The sequence below is a fragment of the Calliphora vicina genome, chromosome 5 (assembly GCF_958450345.1).
Source record: "Calliphora vicina chromosome 5, idCalVici1.1, whole genome shotgun sequence".
In the NCBI taxonomy this organism is placed as follows: Eukaryota; Metazoa; Arthropoda; class Insecta; order Diptera; family Calliphoridae; genus Calliphora; species Calliphora vicina.
Window position 1 is genome coordinate 90,886,052 of NC_088784.1, and position 12,079 is coordinate 90,898,130.

The 12,079-nt window shown below is 28.3% G+C and overlaps 2 protein-coding genes across 2 annotated transcripts; one reads left to right on the forward strand and one right to left on the reverse strand.

Annotated features, from left to right (window-relative positions):
- The first annotated feature begins 249 nt into the window (after positions 1 to 249).
- Positions 250 to 2,630, forward strand: LOC135961990 (zinc finger CCHC domain-containing protein 8 homolog). The gene is made up of 3 exons (XM_065513655.1): positions 250 to 1,275; positions 1,340 to 1,465; positions 1,568 to 2,630. The coding sequence occupies exons 1-3, from the start codon at positions 340 to 342 to the stop codon at positions 2,333 to 2,335; spliced, it is 1,830 nt and encodes a 609-aa protein (XP_065369727.1). The 5' UTR covers positions 250 to 339; the 3' UTR covers positions 2,336 to 2,630.
- Positions 2,631 to 5,438: 2,808 nt separating this feature from the next.
- Positions 5,439 to 6,273, reverse strand: LOC135960787 (small integral membrane protein 14). The gene is made up of 3 exons (XM_065512174.1): positions 6,181 to 6,273; positions 6,069 to 6,114; positions 5,439 to 5,990 (listed from the first exon to the last, which is right to left on the reverse strand). Exons 1-3 carry the CDS (start codon positions 6,250 to 6,252, stop codon positions 5,767 to 5,769), a joined length of 342 nt encoding a protein of 113 aa, XP_065368246.1. The 5' UTR covers positions 6,253 to 6,273; the 3' UTR covers positions 5,439 to 5,766.
- Between the last annotated feature and the right edge of the window lie 5,806 nt (positions 6,274 to 12,079).

Below are 12,079 nucleotides of genomic sequence, written 5' to 3' on the forward strand. Positions count from 1 at the left end.
ACTGATAGCACCTTGTATAAATTCGCCTTGTCTAAATCGAAAACTTTATATAAAAAAATGGTTTGGCTGATGTCAGCCGCTGACGTGAGCCGCGATGTTGCCACTACAACTTGTAAAAGCCGCTGGCGGCTGACGCGGTGTTGCCATTACAAGTGGTTTTAATACAACACTTGGCAACTCTTTTTTGTGCTGCCCCCTAGATGTCAGTTTCATCAACCAGAACTGTCATAACTAATCGCAACAAATTTGACATTTTCAGAAAATGAGCTTGGATTTTTTTTTAAGAAATTTTGTAAATATTTAAATAAAAATAAATAAATTAATTAAATAGAACAGAAAATGTCAGAACTTAATGCGGACGATAGTGTTTGTATTATAGAAGATAAAAATGTAACGTGTATAACGCTGGACGATTCCCAAGATGTTGAATATATAGACGATTGTGAGGAGGAAATAGCTCCGGCACCACCTGCTTTGGACTCTGAAATGGAAGATGGTGAAGTGTGTGAAGATGAAAGTATGCAAAAGGAAACTATATGTGAGATAAAGTTTTCAACAAAAAATCAATATGAAAAATTTGGTCCGCTTTTAATCAACATTCTAAAAGATAGATTATGCGATCATAAATCAGTAGAGACTATTGAAATAGACGAGCAAGAAACCCAAGACTGTGTCACGTTGGTTGTACAGAAAGTAGGTGGACATGAAATTAAAGACATACCAATACCTCCCACTGTGAATGCACCCGTTATCGCTGAGGAGAAAAAGGAAGTATTTGAAAAGGAAACCTCGCCTGATTTAAGTGGCATAAGTGAATTATTTACTATTGATACGGCTCCGGCACCTAAAATTGACGGTGTTAAAGTCCCCTCTTATAAGCGAGCAATTAAAGATGTCCTATTGGATGGGGAGGCAGCAGCGCGTAAGAAACAAAAAGAAGAGGAAGATGTATTCAAACCAAAAAAATCAAATACTTGTTTTAACTGTGGTGAAGCTGACCATTCCATTAGGGACTGCACTAAGCCACACAATGCTAATCGCATTAAGAATGCGAGGAGGGCATGCTATAAAACGGAACGTTATCATGTTGATATTGATCAAAGGTTTGCCCATATAAAGCCTGGCAGTATAAGCGACAAACTGAAGGAAGCTATGGGTTTAAGAAAAGGTGAGCTGCCATTTTTCTTCTATCGCATGCGTGTATTGGGTTATCCACCCGGTTGGCTAGAAGATGCTAAAGTGGAACATTCCGGTATAAATCTATTTAACTCTGATGTAAGTTATTACAAATTTTATAGAATTATATTATATTTACAATCAAATTTAATTAATTGTTTAGGGAACGAAAATTTTACAATCTGACGAAGATGAAGGAGAAGTGGATACTATAAATCATAAATATAACATATCTAAAATTTATGATTTTCCTGGTTTTAATCAAGATCCGGGTGAAAACTTTTACGATGTAAGTTCTTTTTTTATTAATTTTATTTGCAAGTATTTAAGATATATACAAACAAAATGTCCACAATTATTTCATTAAAAACATTTAATGTTTCCTATTTAGGATTACAAATACCACAATGTTCCGCCATTGAACAAAAATCAAATGAAAGAAGAATTTATTAAGACTCTGGGGGACAATGTCCTAAAAGCTTATAAACGTAAAAAACTTAAGGATTTTCCAAATGCTAATTCAGACGAATGCAATGTTGAGACCTCTACAATGGAAGCTACTGATATGGAAATTGAAGATCCAGAAACAACAACGTTAGGTGAAGTGCAATTTACTAGACCACCTCCTCCAGACGATCAGCCACCCTCTCTGCCGCCGCCACCTCCAGCTACGCCTCCACCAACTTCCGAATCTCCCCCAACTGTAAGTGAATGTAAAGATCGCGAATTATCAACTCAATCGCCGTCGTTATTGCAATTGGAAAAACGAAAACAACGACTCTTACAAGAGTTGCAATCTAACACTAGTGTCATAGAAATTGATGATTCCCTAATAGATGACATAATCGAGTTAGATGAAGAAGGTGAACAAAATTTAAAAATCAATAAAAGCTCTGACAATTCTTCTGAATCAACAGCGGTAACGGAAAATGAAATTGCTGTTGCCAAACCCACAGTCATTAAAGAGTCATTTATGGGTACACCCGTACTAAAATTCTCTCCGTATGATAACTTACCAAATGGCGACAACTTTAAAGTTGGCGTTAGTGATGTTATTAATTTTGAAAATTTACCAGATTCTACCGGCACATATGAACACATGAAAGAAGTTATAAAAAAAGTACGCAATTGTATACACAAATTACATAGCGAGGAATGATTAAAAATGGCATTTAAAAATCAGAAATAACAAAGCATCTAAATAATGTAATATAAAAATTATCCTGGTTATGAATTTGTATATACACATATATGAAGAATATATTTTAAAAAATAGACATAGAATTACGATATACATAACAATTAATCATATTTCATTATACATAATTAATAAAAATTATATTTTTAAATTCTTTATAGTATGTAAAACTATTTTTATATGTTTATTCAAATTAACATATGAAATTCAGTTTTGTAACTATTAGTTGAAAATAATAATATAAATTAGTTTGTAATTCTTTGTTTTTCTCACCATGAGTAGTATATGGTATATATGTATAAGTTTGTCATTATATTTGTAATTTTCACATCCTCAATTTGCGACCTCATAAAGTATTGCGGACTCGAATAGCCATGTCCTAGTTTTCACAAAAACCTTCACCAAAAACTTTTTTCTACAAACATTTTTTACACCTACATTTGTTTTTGTCAAAAAAATTTATTTTTTCATAGATACTACACCATTTCCAATTGTATTTCAGAAGTTTCTAATTGTATTTCAGAAATTTCCAATTGAATTTCAGAAATATCTAATTATATTTCAGAAAATTTCAATTGAATTTCAGAAATTTCCAATTATATTTCAGAAATTTCTAATTATATTTCAGAATTTTCTAATTATATTTCACAATATTCCATTATATTTCAGAAGTTTCCATTTATATTTCAGAACTTTTTAATTGTATTTCAGAATTTTCCTATTGTATTTCAGAAATTTCCATTTGTATTTCAGACTTTTTAATTTATACTTAAAAAGTTTCTAATTGTATTTCAGAATTTTCCAATTGTATTTCAGTATTTTCTATTTCTAAATCAGAAATTTTCATTGGTATTGCTTTTAGAATTTTCTGAAATACAATTGGAAAATTCTGAAATACAATTAGAAACTTTTTAAGTGTAAATAAAAAATTCTGATATGCAAATGGAAATTTCTGAAATATAATTGTAAAATTCTGAAATACAATTAGAAATTTCTGAAATACAATTAGAAATTTCTCAAATATAAACGGAAAATTCTGAAATATAATTGGAATATTCTGAAATTCAATTAGAAAATTCTGAAATATAATTGAAAATTTCTGAAATATAATTGATAAATTCTGAAATATAAATGGAAAATTCTGAAATATAATTCGAAATTTCTAAAATTCAATTGGAATTTTCTGAAATACAATTGGAAATGGTGAAGATAACTAATAACGAAATTATATAAGAATGTACTGCAATGTATTTTGTTATTGTATGTGTGAATAGAACGCTCTCCTTCCGTTCTTGTATACTTTCAGTACTCATTGCCGAAACACAACCTGAAGTAGTTCCGTTTTAATTGTCATAGGAGCGAAGTGATCCAAATTGCTTAATTGTTCGGAATATTAGAAGTATTCTACAATTGGGGTATTCACACGGTCTTCTATTTGGTAATATTGTCTTAATGTCCTAATACATTATGATAGTCTAAACTAATAAGACTATTTGAACCATAGAGAATTATACATAGAGATGAGACACTCCAATTTGTCAAACAAAAATACAACAAATCATATGTTTGATACAACAACAAAATACATTGACTAGCATGTATTTTGTTGTTGCAAGACTTAGGTTTTTGACAACAGACTTAGGTTTTTCGTCTCTATGTTACCCTATGTTTTGAACTATGTTTATGGTTTTGTCATAAAATAATACTTTTTTTTGTTTAAAACACAACAACAACTATTATAATATATAAGGACATTATGACAATGTATTGTATTGTTTAGTATAATAATGTTGTGATATTAGAACTACTTCCCATTTTTTGCTGGATAATATATTGCCGCAAGTTAGGCAGTGATCTCAAAATGCGTATAAAGTTGTATTTTATTAAACAATTTTTGTAAAAACAAGTTAGAGTGCTATATTCGGCTGTGCCGAATCATATATGCCCTTTACCAAAGTATACTTTCAGAAAAATATTAAAAACAATTTTTATATCGACTCTGCTATCTATAAAAATCCACAATGGGGTCACAAATTAAAATTACAAACGGAATGGCAAACTTATATATACCCTTGCTACTTGTGGTGAAGGGTATACAATTTTAAAAATAAATGTTTTCTTTTTATAAAAATTGTCTAAATAAGTCCATAACTTGGTATCTGTAAACATAGACTTAGGCCCTAATTTTGTAAATCACGTCAACAAAGTGATATTTATGTGGAAAGCAAGAACAAAATTTGTTTTATATACAAAATTTTCAAATTATGAAAGGCAAAAAACAATTTTTTAAATTTTTGATATTCTGTTTTTGCTTTTCACATAAATATCACTTTGGTGACTTGCTTTTTTTATCTCTCCTGAAAAATTTAAAAAAGTGTTGATAGGCCCTTTTGCATTTGAGGTGACGATATGTACATTGTAATTCGAAAAGATTGCCTTTCGAATAGAATTAGGCAGAAACCCCTCTGATTCGGTTGCTATAAGTAATAAAACACGACTACCTCATTTTATAATTAACATTTTTTTCACCAACATTTTTTTTTACCATATTTTATTTATTTCACCAAAAATTGTTTTAAATATTTACCTTTTATATAATTTGGTGAAGTGTATATCCTTCCCTCAATAAAACAATAGTGTATAAGCATATACACCATTATTTAAGAATAAGAATCTACATAACTGATTCTATGTGGTCAAAATTTGGTGAAATTCTACTTCCACAAAGTGGTTTAAAAGACCAAAAGCAAAAAAATTATACACTATTGTTTTATTAAGGGGACGATGTATGATTCAGCAAAACCGAATAGATCACTATTGTGTAATAAATATCATAAATCAAACATGTTCTGTAAATCGAATCCGTATAACGTTTTCGATTTTAAAACGAATTCACGATCTGTAAATCGAATCCACATGATTGACTCGTTTTAGTTTCGAGTACACAAACCTGTTTCTATGTACAAAATCGTGCGATTAGCAGAACATCAATTTGTCAATTATGTATTCGATTTTGAAAATTTTGCTCGTTTTCGAAATCACTCGATTTACAGAACAAGGGCGGTTATCTTTTCAGCTTTGCAAATATTTATTATATTTTCAAAATTTTGTTTTTTTTTAATATACATAGTTAGCTAAATTCCATGTTTTTATTATATGTTATTCGATTTTTGTTTTGCTATAAACCAATTTTTTTTTAATAGAAAATATAAATTATAAAATTATACATACATACATCATACAAAATTATATGTAGGTACTACTACTTATCTATTTATATAATTTTGTATGCTTTTTTTCTGCATATATTTTGTATGTAATTAGTACCAATATTAATAAGTGTATATAAAAATGAAATGTTTTACAGGAATTGTTGTCAAAATAAGAAAAACTTAATTCACCGCCGGCGGTGAAGGTGGTGGCGGTTGATTTGAGCCTCCGTTGCCTCCATTGTTAGGACCATGACCACGACGTTTAGTATTGGTCAATTTCATAATTGATTCAGGTCTTATTAAATACATAATCAAGGCAAAAATCATAACCATTGTCATCATAGTAAAATTATTATCTTCTCCACCTGTGGTCGAAGGTGTATTTTGTGTTAAACGACCTGTAACTGTAAAATAAAAATTTGTTTAAATACAATACATTTTCACCAAGTAGTGGGACTACTTGTATATATGTTTCCACTTACCATCTATACAATGCGTATCCGTACATTCGTTTTGATTTTGACGTATCTGTATTGGAAAATAAAATGTTCGTATTTTACATATGTATTTAAAATGTTTGGTTTAACAACTTACAAAGTTCAATAGCCTTTGCATAGCCAATTCGTGAGACCAAACACACTCGCAACCATCGAATTCATCACCCATTTTGAAATTTTATTGGAAATTCTGAAAAACAAAAACAATAATTTTATAACAACATAACTTTATGGTGGTTAATATTTTTAATTATTGATAAATTGAAATGAGCTTTTAATGAAACTTGTACTTCCAATGCGAAATTATAGTAGAAAGAAATAGAGACGACAAAAAAACTTAGTGAAATAGGCGGAAACTAGAAAAAAAACTCAAAATAAATACACATACGAGTGTTGTTTTTTGCTAATACATTCTTACCTCTTATGCTTTTGACAACTGAGTTAGGTCTTTGTATTATCTATGATAACTTTTATTTTTTTAAATTTTCATTAAATTAATTGTAACAAGTAAGAAAGTATAGTCAGTCAAGACCTATCCCATATAATACTTCTACACTCAGTAAATGAACAAAGAAATTTCGTGAATTATCTTCGGAAGTATTCCCTTTATGGGAGCTATGAACAATTATTTTATATAGAATTGCGACCAGACGGACGGAAATCGTTAAAAAGACTCAGAAAGTGATATATTACTTATTCTCTATGGTAAAAAAAATAAAAGATTATTAAAGATACTGAGTCACTTCAAAAATGTATTTGCAAGATACTCAACTAGATATTGTAATATACCTTGACTATTATTAGTAAATGTAAAATAAAATAACAGCAAAGATAAGGAGAAACCTATAAAATTGATTATTTCTTTATTTTTATATAAGTAAAATAAACAATACAATGGTAATATTTCCAAATATTCAATACAAAATATGTTTATTTTTATACCCGTAATTTCCCCAATTACTCGTTTAAAGAATAAAGGCCTTATTCATAATCAATTTTTAAATTTATTACAGGTTTATTTGTATGGAAATTCTGTTTTATAAACCTTTTATAAAATTAAAAATTGATTATGAATAAGAACGTAATTATTTAGCATTTGATTTTTGTAATTATTTTGGTTTTCTATTATACACATTTAATTGACTGTAACGGAAAAGAACATTATTGGACAATTTTAGTGTATGTGTTTAAATTTATTTGAAAACCATAAAGTATTTAAAACATTTCCACTGTAGCGTAACGTGACATTTCAAAGACAAAATGTTAAATAAAATGATGAAAAAGTAAAATTTATAAAAAGTTTTTTTATATTTGCAAAGTAATAAAGTGCAACTATATTCAGTAGAAATATTACAAAAATTTATCGTAAGGATTTTAAGATATGTATAAGCAAAAATATGCGATGGCGTAACAAAAAACAGAAGATGGGTTTGACTTGCATTAGAAAATTGCATAACTCTGCGAATTGGACAAGACTTTCTGTATAAAACATTTTTTAGTAGGATTTCGAATAATATAAATTTATTTTCCAAATTATAATATAATACTTTTATGTGAAAATGCAGTTTCATCTGCTTTTATTGCATGTCTTCGCAGCTTGATAAAAAATGAATTTGACGTATTTCTGGTATTTTCGGCAACTCCTTCCACTTTTCAATTAAGAGAATACGTTAAATGAACTCCAAAGATTTTATTTAGTGCACATTGATAAAACGAAATGGCATTTTCCAAAATTTAATTTTTTGTTTTTCTCATCTGCCAAACTTATAGTAGAAGTCCTTAATAAATTGTTTATTTTTTCATATTGCCTATTTAGTCTCTTGCTTCAAAGATGATAAACTGCTATATTTTTCATAAAGAATGCCAACAATATGTGCTCTTTTCTCTGGATCGACCGGCAAAGCTTTTTTCACTTTACTTAACGCCTTTCCTAACGCCCATTTGCATGTGTAGGGCTGATTGGCTTGCTGATTTTCTCCTCCTTCATTTTTCTTTTTTAGACGATATTTTTCTTGCCTTTTACGGTTTTTTTCTTTAATTTTCTCCATGTTACGGGTTTGTTCATTTACTTCCTTTATGTTATGGTTTTGTTCTTTTATTTTCAACAATTTTTTTCTGTACCTCAATGCTCTTTCTCTTGCCTTTTCACGGCTTATTTCCAGCCTATGCGGATCCGATTTTAATTTTTGCCTATAGCGCTTTGAGTAAATTTTACTTTCAATCGATGATTCCATCTGCAAAACCGATAATTGAATGCAAATTTAAAATAAACATAACATTAAGCAAGGAAAATACTCACAATGTGGCGTGATGTTACTATAAACTTTTTAAAACCGTATTTTTTTATAATTAGTCTATTTTATTAACTTGTGTTAAAATACAAAATTTCAAGCACTTGCGATCGTCAGCGTAGAGATAATGAGAATAAATGTTTGTTTGTCTGGCGTGACGTTATCTTAAAATATCATTAAAATCAAGGTGTATTTAATAAGGTGTACTCGTTAGAAAGAGTCTTTGTTATTTTTGAATTCTTCTTTCATAATTTTTTGCCAGTTGGGGTTTTTAACAAACACAAAATGCCTGTTGTTTTTGTATAGTTGTATTTGTTGTAGGGAGGAGTATTGGTATATAAAATGTTAGATTCGTATTGACGGGCTCTTGGTGATATTAAAAAAATGATATCAACTCCACAGTTAACAGTTATTTTTCAACGTAAAAATAAAAGTTCGCATGAAATTCTTAAAAAAAAGAGTATTAAAAAAACTCATTTGAGGAGTTTTATTTTTTCCGTCAGAAAATAAACTCTTTTCGTTTATTTTCAACTTTTTTCAGTATCTTTATTGAGTCTATCTGATAAAAAACAACAATTTAATAATAGGAATCAAACAGTAGCAAATTAAAATCCCATTTCTTTTTATTTTAATGAAAATTTATTCAATTACAATGCAAGGTGCTTTACATAAAATGAGTTTTATTTTCTGACGAGAAAAAAAAAATAAAAATCCTGAAATGAGTTTTTTTATGACGGCTATATAAAACTATATTTAAGAGTTTCAAGCGAACTTTTATTTTTAAGTTGAATAAATGTTTTAGATGGATTTTTATTTTTAAAGTCACAAAATAACTGTTATAAAATAACTTTTTCGATTACGTTCCCTGTTTAATTGTTAATTGTTTGCTCTTTTGCATTTATTTTACGTTAATTGTTGTCTTTTGCATTTATTTTACGTTAATTGTTGTTGTAGCAGTAAGGGTTGAAGTAAGAGTGAAATTGCATCTTCATAGAAATAAAACACAACTGACCAAAACGAGAACTTGAACTTTGTAGTCCGATATCTTAACATTGCAACTAAGGAAAGCCTTGAACTCTTTAATTTAATTAACTTTTAATATTTATCTGAAATTAGCTGACCCGGCTTCGCTCGGTAGCTATTTACTAATGTTAGCTCTTCAAGTTCTACAAAAAATTTCTCTTATTAAGAAAAATGAGAAGTGAAAAGGAGGTAATATATTGCAAACGTAAAATTTCCGAGTTTAAAAAGGAATTTTCCATCTCCTAAAAGAAAATGCAGCTTGTTAACTTTTTTTGTTTGGGTCTGGGTGGAAATGCCCATATATACTTCGGTGGAAATGCCCATATATATTATATACATGAGTAAAAATTTCTTATCATAAATTCATAAACAATAATGGCAATAATTAAATCGTGCAAACAAAAATAACTAAAAAATTTTACGCTTTGCTACATTTGCAAAACGATAAATGTAAAAAATATGTATACATACATAAACAAAATGAAAGTATATATGTATGACCTAATCATGAAGCTGAGCTTTAAATACCACAACTAACCATAAATATTTATATAAAGTGTATGATATTAAAACATTTATTTGAAGTTTAAATATTAATAAATGCATGAGCTTATCTGAAAAAAAATTAAAAAATATATGTATATGTAATTCGCAATTTGTACATATAAACAATTAATGAGATATAAAATTTATGAAGGACAGTTGAAAACGAATAATAAAATTAGGAAATATCCAATAATGACTGAGATTTTTTTAAAATTTTTCACCAAGATTATTTAACAGCAGAAGATAATTTCAAAATTGACTCCCTGGGTGGTTCTAATAATAATCCAAAATTGAAAATGAGTTATCGAACTCTTAGCCGGAGTGCAATATTTTGCGATTGCACTCCGGCGAACTAAAAAATATACCACGAAGGAAGCTTTATCAGATGCGGTTTTGGGAAAGGCCAAATATTTCAAAGCATACGATTGAATCTATAATTGGTTCAATGCATTGTAGCTGTGATGCAGTAATAAAAACTAGAAATATCCAACAAAGTACTGATTCACCAAAAGGGCCAGTTTCCATTGTTTTGTCAATAGTATTGAATCAATACCATAATAATAAATAATTTTTAGTTTATTTTATATTTTCAGAATTTAGTTGTTTTTTTTGTTTGTTAATAAATTAACTACATATTAATAAAGTATGTACTAAAAAATGCAAATTAAGTTTTTTGGATTGTGATTTAATTAAATATTTGGAAAAGTTTCCATTGTATTGTAATTATGTCAGTCTCTCATATAGCGATAAGCATTTCAGCTGGAATTCAAGTTGTAACGGTAGTCATAGACCTGGGCCCGATCAAATTTCGCTGCGGCTACCGTTACCCCTAAAATACATTTTCAGATCAATTATAGTTACGTCTAAGATACTGTTATCCAAATAAATGCAATTACCGTTACCGCTATATTCGTAAAAACGGCATACCTCTAAATACCTGTACCGTTATCTATAAATAACACGGCGCTACTTGGAAAACGGGCTAACGTGGGTTATAGGTTGAGTACATTACAAATTGTGTCGTAAGTCAGTCAGTTTTTGTGCGATTTTAATTTTTTAACAGGTTTGGAAAGAAAACATGTTACGCTTTAAAATGACGTGAATTTTTTGATACATTTGAAAGTTGTAAGTATTGTTTTTGTTAAGAATATCTAAAAAAAAAATAATCTATCAACTTTTTTAATTTTAGTAGCTTTTTATTGATTATTTTGATATGAAAGCTTATAAAAATTTATACTAATGTATAAATAATTCTTAACAAAAAAAGGTTTTAATTTTTCAAATCGCATGAAAATTGTACAAGTTATTAAAATTTTCTCCCCGCGCATATGAATAAAAAAAAACAATTAACTATACATACAAACAAAAAAATATTTGAAGTTTTTAATTTACAAGGTACATATTTGACAATATTGATATCTAATGATAGATATTTCAAAGTCCATTGCAACGACGTATAAAAGGCTATAGTAATTTGGACATAAAATGGGTCAAAATAGGAAAAAAAAAATTTTTTTTACCAAAAAAAATTAGTTTATTTTTTTTTGCTAATAAATTTTTTTAAAAATTTTAAAAATTTAAAAAAACAAATAAAAAATTTTTTTTTAAAAATTTTCAAAAACAATTTTGAAAAAATAAATTAAATTCTGTTACCTATAAATATTTTAAATTTGTATTTTAAAGCTAGCTTTTCAAATTTACCGGCTTAAAAAGTGTAAAAGTTATTTAGCGATAATGGTAATCACAACGGTAACGGCAGTCAACCCAAATTCACACTTTATGGACTTTCACAAAAGTTTTGGAGGTGACGAATATGTAATTTCATACTATATGATAGGATTACCTTGTGAATCGGCCAATAGTGTAAAGTAGCTTATTTGTTATGTTATTGTAAAAAAGAAAAATCTTTTCAAAAAATGTAATTAGAAGAAAAAAAATAAGTTATAGCGTAGGTGGAGTACGTTTAAAATCGAAACGAATATACATATTGTTTTATATTTGCTTTAATGACATACTAAAGAATTGCAATTGAGAAATATTTATTTATGTATGTCAGTATTAAAACACCACCACTATCATATAATGAACTGCATAGATACACACATGCACACAACAACAAAGTATGTAAATACAAAT

Coding starts and splice junctions, on each gene's coding strand:
- LOC135960787 (XM_065512174.1), bottom strand. CDS start 6,252: ATGGGTGATGAATTCGATGGTTGCGAGTGTGTTTGGTCTCACGAATTG. Junction 6,115..6,180: donor TGCAAAGGCTATTGAACTTT/GTAAGTTGTTAA, acceptor TTTCCAATACAG/ATACGTCAAAATCAAAACGA. Junction 5,991..6,068: donor GGATACGCATTGTATAGATG/GTAAGTGGAAAC, acceptor TTTATTTTACAG/TTACAGGTCGTTTAACACAA.
- LOC135961990 (XM_065513655.1), top strand. CDS start 340: ATGTCAGAACTTAATGCGGACGATAGTGTTTGTATTATAGAAGATAAA. Junction 1,276..1,339: donor TAAATCTATTTAACTCTGAT/GTAAGTTATTAC, acceptor TTAATTGTTTAG/GGAACGAAAATTTTACAATC. Junction 1,466..1,567: donor CGGGTGAAAACTTTTACGAT/GTAAGTTCTTTT, acceptor TTTCCTATTTAG/GATTACAAATACCACAATGT.